At 47.4% G+C, this 12790-nt stretch overlaps 1 protein-coding gene across 2 annotated transcripts; it reads left to right on the forward strand.

Annotated features, from left to right (window-relative positions):
• Positions 1 to 1347: 1347 nt before the first annotated feature.
• On the forward strand, positions 1348 to 11878 carry CCDC183 (coiled-coil domain containing 183). Of its 2 annotated transcripts, XM_053282355.1 has the most exons (14): positions 1348 to 1547; positions 3260 to 3381; positions 4963 to 5040; positions 5352 to 5519; positions 5915 to 6019; positions 6345 to 6467; positions 7138 to 7266; positions 7477 to 7531; positions 7765 to 7865; positions 8681 to 8841; positions 9657 to 9822; positions 10241 to 10369; positions 10613 to 10709; positions 11649 to 11878. In XM_053282355.1, exons 1-14 carry the CDS (start codon positions 1478 to 1480, stop codon positions 11780 to 11782), a joined length of 1638 nt encoding a protein of 545 aa, XP_053138330.1. In that variant the 5' UTR covers positions 1348 to 1477; the 3' UTR covers positions 11783 to 11878. The 2 variants fall into 2 exon arrangements, with proteins under 2 accessions (XP_053138330.1, XP_053138331.1); XM_053282356.1 differs by lacking the exon at positions 3260 to 3381 and having other exon boundaries at positions 1435 to 1547.
• The last annotated feature ends 912 nt before the right edge of the window (positions 11879 to 12790 follow it).

Genomic DNA, 12790 nt, shown 5'->3' on the forward strand with positions numbered 1-12790 from the left:
GCTGCCGTTTACCGAGTCAGACCATTTTGTCACACACAGACTGGCAGCGGCTTCTGCCAGGGAAAACAGCAGATGCCAGGGAGGGAACTTGGAACCTTCTGCTTGTAAGCATGCAAATGCCCTTCCTGCTCCCCACCCCCTCAGGGGAATATCTTACGGGGCTCACACATGGAGCCTCCCATTCAAATGCACACCAGGGTGGACCCTGCTTAGCAAATTCATGCTTGCTACCCCAAGACCAGCTCTCCTCCCTTGCTTGGAGGGGAGTTTTTCTTCCTCAGTTCCTGCTTTGGCCTCAGCGGAGGCTGTTTTCTTCAGGCTGTTGTTGGAGCCCCCTTCTGTTCCATCACAAGGGACTTGAAGAGGTCCTTTCCTTTGTGCAAATCACGCAGCAGATGGGCGAAATCCTGCCAGGCCTGTCCAGGAGGACATCTAAGGTCTACTCTTGTGGCTGTTTACACCTAAGTAATGATTAACTCCAGCAACCAGCTGCCGGCACCAGAGGTTACAAAACCAGGAGAGGTTTTTAACCTGTGCTGAAGGACAAGCACACAAGGCTGAAGACCTAACTGTTTGCTTTGAGCCAATCTTTTTCATCTCTCCCCACCCCTTCTGGCTGGGAGCACATATGCCCTCTCATCCCTGCAGGAGGTTATTTTACTTTTTTTAAAGTGGTGATTCTCTTCATTGAGCAGGGAGATTGCAACCGGCCCTATCCATCCCTCCAGTGGCTGTGGCTGGTGTCTGTCTTGTGTTTCTTTTTTTAGATGGTGAGCCCTTGGGGACAGGGATCCATTTTAATTAATGTTAACCGCTTTGGTGAAATTTTTGGTTAAAAAGGGGTATTCAAATATTTGTCATATTCTTATTCAGTGCAAATGTTCTGAAGCCTGTCAATCAGGCTGAGGGGAGGGGCACGCTGAGCTTCAGCATGCAGCCAGCCAATCGGGAGCAGAGGAGGAGGGGCGTCACCCTCCCCTTCCGCAGTGGACACATCAGCTTCAAGCTGGCGATCCTCAGATGGGGAACAAATAGGGCAGCTCCAGCGTGGGGCGACAGGAGGGCTCTAAATACTGCCAGAGAGCCCTTCCCACACCCTAGGGATACAGCCCCGAACGTAATGGAACTTTTGCATGACCGGAATGTTTGAGCCGCACAAGCATTCTTTTAGAACTGCACGTCTCCAGGAGGGAACAGCCTCTCCATTCTGGGTTCCATTCTGGGTTCCATTCTGGTCCTTTCAGGGCCGCCCAGGGCGTTCTAAGACAGCATCTTCCATTCTTGAGAACCCGATGATGTGTGGTGCCATCACAATACCCCGCTGGATGTCACAGAGCCTGATGATGACCAGGTTGGAATACCTTCCTTTAGGAGAGTTAGTGGCTAGGTGGCCAGTGACCGAGAGAGGCCCTTCTCTCTCTTTTCTTTTTAAGGCTAGTTTCTCGTGGCCGTCGGGAAAGGATCCGACTCTGCCAAAATGAGGTTCAACAGGAAAAAAGACATTAAGGATAAGATCCGGCAATTGCAAGCCATAATTCACCTCCAAGGTAAGAGCGTCATCAGCACTTTGGAAGTAAATGCAGCTGAGACTTTAAACTTCTACTACAATGAATATTTAAATACTGCTTTCCAAAAAAAGTCCCCAAAGCGGTTTACATAGATCGATAAATAAATAAAGATGGCTCCCTGCTGCCAAAGGGCTCACAATCTAAAAAAGAAACACAAGACAGACCCCAGCAACAGCCACTGGGGGGATGCTGTGCTGGGGATGGATAGGGCCAGTTGCTCTCCCCCTGCTAAACAGAGAGGGTCACCACTTTTATAAGGTGCCTCTCTGCTCAGTTAGCAGGGGGTTAACTTTTTGATTTTATTTTCAAAAAAGCTCTCTGGACAGCTGTGAAGCCAAAAAAAAAAAAAAAAGGGGGAATCTGCAGCCTGCTATGGAGAACCTCAGTCTGAACTCTCCAGTACACAATAAGCTGGTTCACGCGATGGTTAATTGGGTAGGACAGGCACACTGCGCACGTTCAGGAGCTCTGTGTGTGTGTGTAAAAAGCAAGTTGGGACGCAGGGGAAGTGATCATCTGTGAGGTTCCCACTGGGCAGGAAGGCCTTTCTTCTACTTTATTCAACTGCTGGGAACAGGTGTCCTCCACCACCCCGCCATTCCTACTTTGCATTTTACTCGGACACAATCACAAAACGGGAGTGTGCACAGCTCCTGAACCTGGGTAGGATGTTTGTCCTACCATATTGCTGACCGTGAGAACCAGCCTCACATCAATTGGGGCTGTCTCTTATTTCAAGAAACCATAGTCAAGGAGATACAAGATATTGAGAAAATCTACACGTGGATAAAAAACAAAATTATGAAGCCAAACAGGATCCTTTCTTGGTTTTCAGATGGTGCGTGCACATGCCGTAAGAGAGGCCATCTCAAAAGAGGCATGCAAGAGAGGGTATACCTCTTCTGAAGGCAGAATGCCTCAAACTGACATTTTTACAGTGTGCATCAATATTTAAAACATATAGAGATACTAGTAGGTGAGGTCTGTTGTTGACTAGGCAAAGTCCTTTGAGTAGATTACACTTCTAGGCAAGTTCAATGAATTAAATTTATGTAATATAATGTTTTACTAATGTGCTGGGGGAAAGGGAAGTAAAGGAACCGGTTGAAATTTAGAGGATTTCAACTTCAAACATTCATTATATTGACTAATTGTCATATATGGTAAATTTGAATCATAGTAAATTTGAATCTGAGAAAGATCTTCTGCTTCCTTGGGCATGATGTCATTTTTGAATTATCAATCTGAGTACTGAGTGTGAGAAATTTGTTCACAGCAGTAAAAGTTAAAATCTGAGCATTATATGCAGAATGTCTGCTACAAAATTTATTTTAACCCCCCTTTTTAACTCTTTCCCCAAGGATATTCCAGTGTAAAAAGTAGTTCCTTCAGCTAATTTCAGTGGCAGGATTGTGTATGCAAAATTTGGTCTCTTGAGGTCACTGGCAAGCATGACTTTATTTCTCACAAAGACACCCACAAACACCTTCAAAATATACAACAGATTTAAGAAATCTGCTGCTTAATCAGAGGTTTGGCAACAAGAATTAAAAATCAATTAACTGATTTAACTGTTCATTGCTGCAATGCTGCTATAAATGCTAAGGCTTGTTACGAGCGTGTGTGCGTAACAGAGGGGACGGGAAATTGGAGTGAATGTTAACTTGCTTTTGCCACCCTGTTCCTTCCAGAGGAAGGGAAAAAACTTTTTGCCCAGACCACGAAGGAGACGGTCAGTAAGAATAAGGACCTGATTGGCTTTATGCGTGGGAATGTACGGCAAGGGATGCACGAATTGACGCTTGCGATGAAGGTACGGGACTCAGGGCTCTGACCTGGCAGCATCCTTTTGAGCAGCCCAAGTAACCCCTTCCTGTCCAGGCACTGCTTTCCCTTTAGGGTTGCCACCTCCTGAAGGCAAAGAGCCCTGTGCATGTGAAGGCCGCGATCTTCACTGTCTTTCAAGCAGGGATCCCTTTGACCCCACATCTCCAGTGTGAGGGCCATTTCCCGCTGAGCTGGCCTCTGAACAGTACTGCCCTTTCCTCCGTACTGGGAGGGCCTTTTCAGAGAGAGAAAGAGAGATGAAGCCTCCACCTTTGGAGCTTTGGGGGGAAAGCCCTGGGAAGGGCTCCACTACCCAGCACTTGGTGCATGCCTCCCTTTCAAGAGGGTTAAAGAGGGCTCTGATTCCCTTCAAGCTGGGCACTGGGCACTGGGCACAGCACTGCATGGTGAGAATGGTCATCTCCGTATGGTGCCAGGGGAGCTGTGCAGAGAATTAGCTGGCCCAACAATAGAGAAAACCTTCCTGGCCGAGTGTCTACATGTCCTGCCAGGGTTACAAGCCGAGGGCTCTGGTCCATCGGTGGTGGTGACCCTTTCCCTCTTTATATCATGGAGGCAGAAATGTGCCGATCTTGCCAGGATTGGACTCCACCCAGTCGATCGAATCCTGTTAGGCGTCCCTCCAGCACCACGGACAGCGACCCCGTAATGGCCTCCCTGGCTTTGGGCCCTGGCAGAACCCTGGACAGAGCCTCTCTGCTCCCATGTTCGGGTGCACATTGGGTCTACACACACACACACAGGGGGAAGGGTCACACTTTTTGCACGCTTCTTTCTGTGAAACCATCCCTGCCAGGAGAGAAGTAGCACGGCAAGAAGTCGCCAGGCTAGCGTCTTTCTCCTTGATGTGCTAGATTTTAAAGGGAGATTTTATTTTAAAGGGAGCATTCCAAAGTGGCAATAATCCCAGTGCTGTCTTGAGGATGCCCCTGAATCCCAGTTGCATGGGAGTCACAGCAGCAGGAGGGAGGGCAGACCCCTTTCAACTCCAGCCTGTGGCTTCCAGCGGCATCTGGTGGGCCACTGTGCGAAACGCTCACAAGTGTTGTGTTTTTTTTTTAAATGTCCGCTCAGTTAATTTTAGATCCCGCTCAGGTTGAATCTGGCAGGCCGCATTCTGAATACACGTGTGCACACACTGCCTGGATCCTGCCACCCAGAACAAAAGGCATCCCACACACAGAGGGGGAAAATGAGAGAGAACACTGGTGCAAACCACTCAGGGTTCCGTCCCCTCTGTCTTCTGCACGTGCGGTTAAAATGCAGCGGGACTAAAAATGAAATAAGAAACCGGAACAGTTTACTTTAAAAAAACAAAAACAAACCCGAAAACCCGAAGAGAGCAGGTATGTCTTGAGGGTTTTCTTAAAGGCAACCAGAGATGGGGGAAGTTCTTACTCTGACAGAGAGCACATTCCAAAGCCTCAGGGTGGCTAGAGAAGGCCCAATTCCAAATCCAGGTGATCTCCATAGGAGGTGGGGTTCATGGCATAAATATCTCTCTCTCTCTCTCTCTCTCTCTCTCTCTCTCTCTCTCTCATTTTAGTATGACCATGTGACCATCAACCGAGCCTGCCGCGAGCAGAAACATATTAAAATCGCGATGTCCGAATATTCTGTTCAGGTAACCGGAGACGCCTTGCTGTTCTACCCCTTTTATAAGCTTAGGGGCTAACTTAGGGGCCTTGGGGCTCTGCCCCATCTCTGGCCTGGGAGGGGAGTCGCCAAGCCTCCCTCTGCCTGTAGAAGAAGCCTCCATTCTTGGGCCACACTGAACTCCCACTCTGGTTCAGCCGTCAAACCCAGATCTAGACTGTCAAGCGTCCTCGCAAAGTTGTGTAGAACTGCTGTATCCCGAGGTCTGACTCGGGAGAAGGCTGCTTTGTATAACCAACCCCACCTCCTCCGTTCTCTCTCTTCCCCTCTCCTACGCAGGAAGCCCGAGCAAGTCTAAGCAACTACGTCTTCGATCGGATGAATATGCACAACGCCTTGCTGTATGAAGTCAGGCGCAGAGGCAAACTCCTGGAAGACCAGCAGCTCCGGCTCCAGCACCTGACGGACTTGGAGACTCCCAGTCCAAAGGCCTTGATCCAGCTCCAGGTGACAGGAACCAATGCCAGGAGGCAGAAGCCGGGGAGGAAACGTCCGAGGAAACTTGCTGCAGAACAGGAATTAGATAAGAAGAGCATCAGTAGCTCTCTGATCATCAGTCGACAAATGCGAACGAATCAATAGATAAATCAACTAAAATTTTAGTTGATTAATTGGTTGTAGGGAAGAGCAGTTTTAAACAGTAGGACATGCGAGTTAAAGGCAGCCTTGTGGGTGTTTTTGTTTTGTCTTTGTGTTGGTGGTGTTGCCACAGTAGGGAGTTTGTTGAGATGCACATGTTCATATCTCGCCTTTCCCTAAACGGTTCAAGGCGGTGTATAGCAATTATGAACATTAGCAAAGACAGCAAATGGAACCCTGCATCTGCTGCTTTCACCTTGCAGATTATCCGTCAGCTGGAGAATAACATCGAGAAGGTCTTGATGAGCATCACCACGGCTCAGAAGACCTACGTCCTGTACCTGAAGATGGTCGACCTGCTGAGAGATGTGAGGGACTTCTTTACAGATGAGCAGGGAGGGAGGGAGAGCTGGGGGGGGAGGCAATTCCTCTTGGGCTAATTTATTTATCTATCATGTTTCTGTATTGCCGGATATAAACATCTCTATGTACAAATCAAAAACACAACGAAAATTAAAACAGTATAAAACAGTTAAAATCCACAAAACTAATAAAGCAAAATAACAGATAAAAGCACATTACATTTAAAAATCTTCAGTTAAAAGCCTGAGAGGACAGGTACATCGGAACATAGGAAGCTGCCATATACCGAGGTCACCGGAAGCATCCAACCTTTGTTTATTCTCACCACAGGAACTGGCTCAACTCCCTTTAATCCTGGACGACTTGGAGCACTGGGTCCAGGTTTACCAATTTGAACTGAAGGGAATGCACCTCATGACGGCAGATGGGGTGGAAGCTATGGAGACGGCCAAGGTAACCCTGCCAAGCCAAACTCTGGCACCTGCACGCCTGTCAACGACACCTTTCTCGGTTTTACACTGTGTATTTGGGGAGGTGGAAAGCAAGTGTTTTAATCCACGAAAAATTCTGCAATTGGTGGAAAGCCGCCCCCACCACACACACACACACACACACACACACACACACACACACACGAGCAGATGTGGGTTTCCCAGAGGCATCATAGAGTCTGAGGTGTGAGCCGCCGTGCGGATTTCGGTGCCTTTCAGCCACTATTTCTGCAGCCCTCCTGGCAACTACGATATGGGGATGCTGTTTTTGATCTACTTTAGGAGGCTGTTGTAAGGATGAGAGAGAGAATGTGTGTGAGATAATGTAGGTGGAGGAAGACCAAGGCAATGTAGCTGAAGGAAGACCAAGGCAAGGTAGGTGAGGAAGACCGAGGCAATGGACATAGTGCAAGTGAAAATGCTCTAGATTTTTTTTTTTAAATCTTGCACCCCATTTGGGGCAGGAGCCTAGGTTAACTGCTCACCTTTCAGCACCTTCAGGGTGATTATGGGCATAAAACAAACCCAGTATGTCCTATGGTCTTTATCCAGCAAGCTGTGTTTATTCCTAACCCGCAAATGTTTCCCCCCACTCCGTTCCTGTCTGTCCGTCCTTTGCCATGGTGCCGCAGACGGATATGATTAACATAGAAACTGAGTTAATTGCTGAGAAAAAGTTCCGGGACAACTCGCTGAGTATCGAGAGGAAACAGATAGAACGGATCCACATGAAGGAAGCCACTGAGAGAAACAGAAGGATGGTGAGTTGTCAATCTTGAATAGGACAAGTTGGAGGGGCAGGGGGAGGGGGGAGAGACTGAGCATTTGGGACTTTGCTTTCTTTTTTGTAGCAAGTCCACAGAAGGCAGAGCTATTCATTGTGATAGCTAGTTGGAATCTTATAGCCTGCCTTTTGCAGAGATTGCGTGCCTGGACTTACCCAATAATTCATACCTTCCCTTTCTTATCAGCAAGCCCGTCGAGATATGATGGATTTCCCCATGATGAGCCGTGATCTGAATAGAGGTAAGCATGGTGGTTACCAGCCAGTCCCAATGGGTGGGGGGCTGCCACCCAGACCCCTCTATGACCACTTCTGGTCTTCCTGAATCATAAAGTTTGGGTTAGAAGGGCTGGAGGTCTATTTTTCCCACTTGGCTTTCCATGCTGCTTTCCAGAACAGTGCATCTAGGGGGTGCATAGCTGGAACTGGAAGCATCTGATGTCTACCATGCCTCTTTCCTTTATCCAACTCTCAGGTGCCAGGCTGGAGGCCTCCAAGGCCCAGCTCGAGTACCAGGGTCTGGTGATCACTGAAGTGGACAAGATCAAGTGTGCAGTGCAGTGTTCCCATCTCTGGGTATTGTAGATTTGTATCACTTTGGTCAGGTTCTGACTTACTATTGTACATCTAGGGGTTTTATTGCTCTGCTACTGAGCTACAAGTTCTCCTTGGCACTATCCTTTTACTTTCAAACCTATTTCCTCAGTCACAAGGACTAGAAACTTGTTGTGCGGTGTGTTGTTTTTTTAAAGCTGAGGACATAAGAACAGCCCTGCTGGATCAGGCCCAAGGCCTCTCTTGTCCAGCATCCTGTTTCCTAACATGGCCCATCTCATGCCTCTGGAAAGTTCACAACCACAAGATGAAGACATGCCCCCTCTCTTTCTGTCACTCCCCTGCAATTGGGATTCAGAGGCATCCTGCCTCTGAGACCAAAGGTAGCCTAAAGCCATCAGGACTAGTAGCCATGGATAGGCTTGGGATGTTCAAGAAGCTGAATTCTGTGCCAAGAATCACATTCTGTGCTTTTCCTGTGTTCTTGTGGAATCACAGAATACGCACAGCCTTGGATACATCCACATAAAAATAAAGGTGGGTGTCTTAAGATATTGTCTCAGATCTAGGTCTTCAGTTTACATCTTCTGTGTCTACACTGCAAATTTCAAACCAGTTTCATACCAGCTTAACCATCACGGGCCCCAACCCCAGGAACTCTGGGAGAAATGCCGTTCTGTTCCATCTGCCCCCAAAGTATTCCCACCACCTTTTAGCAAAGCTAAATGTCTTGGAGTGCTTCAGAGAAAGCCATGGCCGTTAAACTGGTTCAGCAGCACCAATATTTTGTCTTTGCTGCGTAAGTGCAACTCGGACGCTTGTCCTCTTCCTTTCAGGATATTGCTGGGAGGTTCACAGCTCAGAAAAAGTCAGAGGAGAACCTCCTTCAGCAGATAGCAGAAAGCGAGAAGAAGCGCAAGGAACTGAAGGCGCAGCTGAAAGCACTGGAGTTGGAGCGGGCGGAACTGAAATTCCACCAAAAGCCAAGCTCCATCAGGTACCTACCGGTTTCAAAGAGGCCCCATGGAGTGAGTCTGAAATGCCCAATCCACTCCTTTGAATGTTACTCAGAGGTCTTGCTGTGCTTCATAGGATATGCTCCCCAAGTATGTGTGTCTAGCATGCATAACAGCCACTGTGTGTGAAGCATTCAAGAAAAGGACACACTTCTGAGCATGTACAGAGTGCCCCTCCCTCACTAGGAGCCACTGCAGCCAGTCTTTCTGCATGTTTGAAATGTAAGGAGCATGGCATCCTTGCAGGGCAGATGGCAAAGCTCCGGTTGCACATCTGAATTTGAGAACCTCTCGTGAATTTGTCTGATAATCCCTTTTTTAAGCCAACTTGTCTAGTGGTGGCTATCACCTCTTGTAGCAGGGCATTCCACCGGTTAATTCTGCATTCATTTATTTAAAATATTTATACCCCATCCCTCCAGTACATTACTGCTCGGGGTAGCTCACAACCCTGATAAAAGAGTCACAATATAAAATCCGAGTAACAAAACTAAACCAAATTAAACAAGTTAAAAATCCAAGTTAAAGTCCTGCATCCCAGGACCTTTATCTTGTAGGTCCTGAACCAACTGCCAATTCACTCCTACGTTATAAAAGAGAGAGAGAACGCTCTCTCTCCACTTTCTCTGCTCCCTGCGTGGCTTTGTAAACTTATCTAAGGAGAGTTCTATCGGGAATTACAAGTGGATGCTGGAGACAGACATGAAGATGTTGATGGCCCTTACTTTTCCTGCAGTATTACTGTCTCACCTTGCCTCTTGACATACAGTTCAGGCCTTTCCAAATTCCCTTTCAGTTCTTGGAAACTGGAGGAGGATCTGAGGAACCTCTTGATAGAGGAAGAGCACCGACTGCAGAAAGTTGAGTCCCAGGTGTCCAAGAACCAGGAGCTTCTCCTCCATTTCGAAAACGGGCTTGACAACCTCATCTTGAGGCTATGTGGCATCACTGTTCCTGGCCAGGTACCAGACTCCCTCCCTCCCTCCCATCACTTCCCTGACCTCTGCAAAACTGAATGCATTGCTGCTCTGCTCCTTCCTCCTGATCAAATAATTTGAATCTGCCCCACTTCTATACTGGGTGTGTGATCAGAGAGACTGACAGCAGACTTGTTCTAATAGCATGACTACTTATTGCTAACAATTCGCTGGAAAAGCCCAGTGTATAAAACTTAAGATTGGTGGTGAGGGTAAAACATTATCAACGTCTGAGTTCTCAACGCCTCCAGTTCTCTCACATGGCCTTTCTTATTCTGAGGCCTCTGGGGTTGCCTCTTAAAGAGGCAGTACACAAAAAGGGAAAAGGCTGCCTCCACTTGTCCCTAATCTGATTAGAGGAAAGGGAGTTTCTCCAAAACGGCCATAATCTCTCCGTTTTCAGGAGGAGTTCCGAGGGGAAATTGGCGACATGTTTGACAAGCTGCAGTTTGTGGAAACCAAGTTGATGCACCTGCTCAAAATGATGCAGAATCTGCCCACTTTTGATTTCAGCAAAGAAGAAACCAACGAGGTATGCCCACCCTGTCTTGAAAGCAAAAACAAACAAATTGTACCAGAAGTAACTGAGCTGTGCATGCATTTCCTTAGCTTGTATAATTTATTCTCATTTTGCTGGAAACAAGAGAGGGGCAAAGTCACCACCTCCAACCTTCAGCTGCCCCTCGGGTGGGTGAGGGGGCTTGCACTGCCCCATATTTCCCTGATCTTGATTTCCTAACAAGCAAACTCTAATTCTAATATCTCATGTATGCAGACTTTTGTGTACGTCAGAAATTTCCTTGAGGAAAGTACCAGAGAAGAACCCCAGAACCTGAGGATTGAGTTTGATTTAGATGAAGAGGATGTCAGAGGTATGTCCACTTTTGGAGAAATGGGACGAGCAGGGGTATTTGGAGGTGAACTATTAAACTGGATATTCTGGATATTCAGCTATCTCCCAGCCCAGTGGTCATTGATGCATCACAGTTTAGTTCCACAGATCAAAACACACCCACCTAATTCTGCAATGCCCCCGTTCCCTTGGAAATTGTGGCCAGATGTGGCTAGTTGTTTACAAGATAAGAGAAGGTGGTTCACCAAGCTACTGTGTTAACCCCCTGATGTACAAAATCTGTCCTGCTGTCAGATCTGTTTCAACAGGCGCGACCGGTTTTAAGTGCTACAAAAACCTGCAACATCTTTTTGGCCAGGGGATGGAGCTGCTCTGGGAAGAGCAGAAGGTTCCAAGTTCCCTCCCTGGCAGCATCTCCAAGACAGGGTTGAGAGAGACTCCTGCCTGCAACCTTGGAGAAGCCGCTGCCAGTCTGTGAAGGCAATGCTGAGCTAGATAGACCAATGGTCTGACTCAGTATATGGCAGCTTCCTACGATAGCAGGCCAGGGGGGAAAAACACCTTATTGAAATAAACTGGGATTTCAAAGTGCTGAATTTATTTTTGACCTATGCATATATGAACGTATTTGTTTGTTCTGTGTAATCCTGCGAGCCATGGAGCAGGAGGGCAAAGGGCTAAGAGAGGCTGACGCCCTGGCCCTTCCAATGTCCGGCTGACTCCCACTTGGAGAATCCAACGAAATTGCTTAGGGCACTTCCACAGTGCAGCCTTTATGGTAATGATGAAAGCCATGCTGCACAGAATGCTCTGGAACAACCCAGGGACATTCCCCGCTTTGCTGTCCAAACACTTCAGCCACTGATCTCTCTCTTGTCTCTCTACCATCCGACTCTAGGGTCAGCAAGCAGGTTGTCTGTCTGTTTCTTCCTCTCCCCGCACCCCTTCTCTTCTGCAGAGGCCTTCAACTTCGCCGACATTGACCACAGCTACGTGCCCAACCGGGACGAGATCAAGAAGCAAGGCTTCAAACTCATCGAAGACAAGACAAAGGTCACGAAGAAAAAGCAGAGGGGGACTTCTAAGAAGTGATTCTGTTTCCCACCTCCCAGGCTCTTTGTATTTCTTATTTCAAATTAATAAAAGCATTTATCTGTTCTCTTTCAGTTACTCAGGGAGCTGAAACTACCTGTATGTTGTCTCCCTGATACTTTCAAATGCACCGAAAAAACATAGTTGGCTTACAATGAGGTCATTCACACAATTGAAAACTAGGTTCTGCCCCGGGGTTTTCGGAGCAAGGTAAGAGGGAAACCTGGGTAGAAGTGATTGTGTGGAAGCAAGGTAGGAGGAGAAGCTACCCACGTTTCCCTCCTGCCTTGCTTCCAAACAACTGAAAATTGGGAGAACACACAGCTCCAAAAACCCACCCTCCCTGGCGGCTTCTCCCAGACAGGGCTGAGAGAGACTCCTGCCTGCAACCTGGGAGAAGCCGCTGCCCATCAGTGTGGACAATACTGAGTTAGATGGACCAAGAGTCTGACCCAGTATATGGCAGCAGCTCCCCATGACTCTGTCTTGCTTGCATGATGAGCAACTGGCACAAGAAGCAGAGACCTCCTTGTGGATCTTGGCAGATGGGTGGATTCAGCCCGAAGCAGACAGCCCTTGAAAGGTGGCCTGATCTGCTAGAATATCTGCTCCAGATAGTTTTGGGTAGTTGTATATATGAGTTTTTATTTGGATTAAGTAATGCATCATATTCCTAGGTTTTTTTCTATAAAAGTGTGTGTGATTTGTCAAGCGTGTTTTATGTGCTGTCTCCTGTATTTGGATTTTACTGCTGCATTCAGTTGTGTACAATTGTGGGTTTAAAAAAATTATTCTCCATATCTATTTTTATTTTCTAAAAGATTTTGATGGCAAACCAGTTGGGCTTGTTAAGGGTAACAGTGAGGCAGCTGAGGGTCCACTCTCGTTTTTTATCTCCATAATGTGGTGCCTCCGTCCTCTTTCCTTTAAGCTCAGTGCTAATAATGTGTCCATGTATCCTTCTCTTTGCCCATAATATGCAAAGAGAAGGGAAGTGCCTCTGAGCAT

Source organism: Hemicordylus capensis, chromosome 17, assembly GCF_027244095.1.
Source record: "Hemicordylus capensis ecotype Gifberg chromosome 17, rHemCap1.1.pri, whole genome shotgun sequence".
NCBI lineage: Eukaryota > Metazoa > Chordata > Lepidosauria > Squamata > Cordylidae > Hemicordylus > Hemicordylus capensis.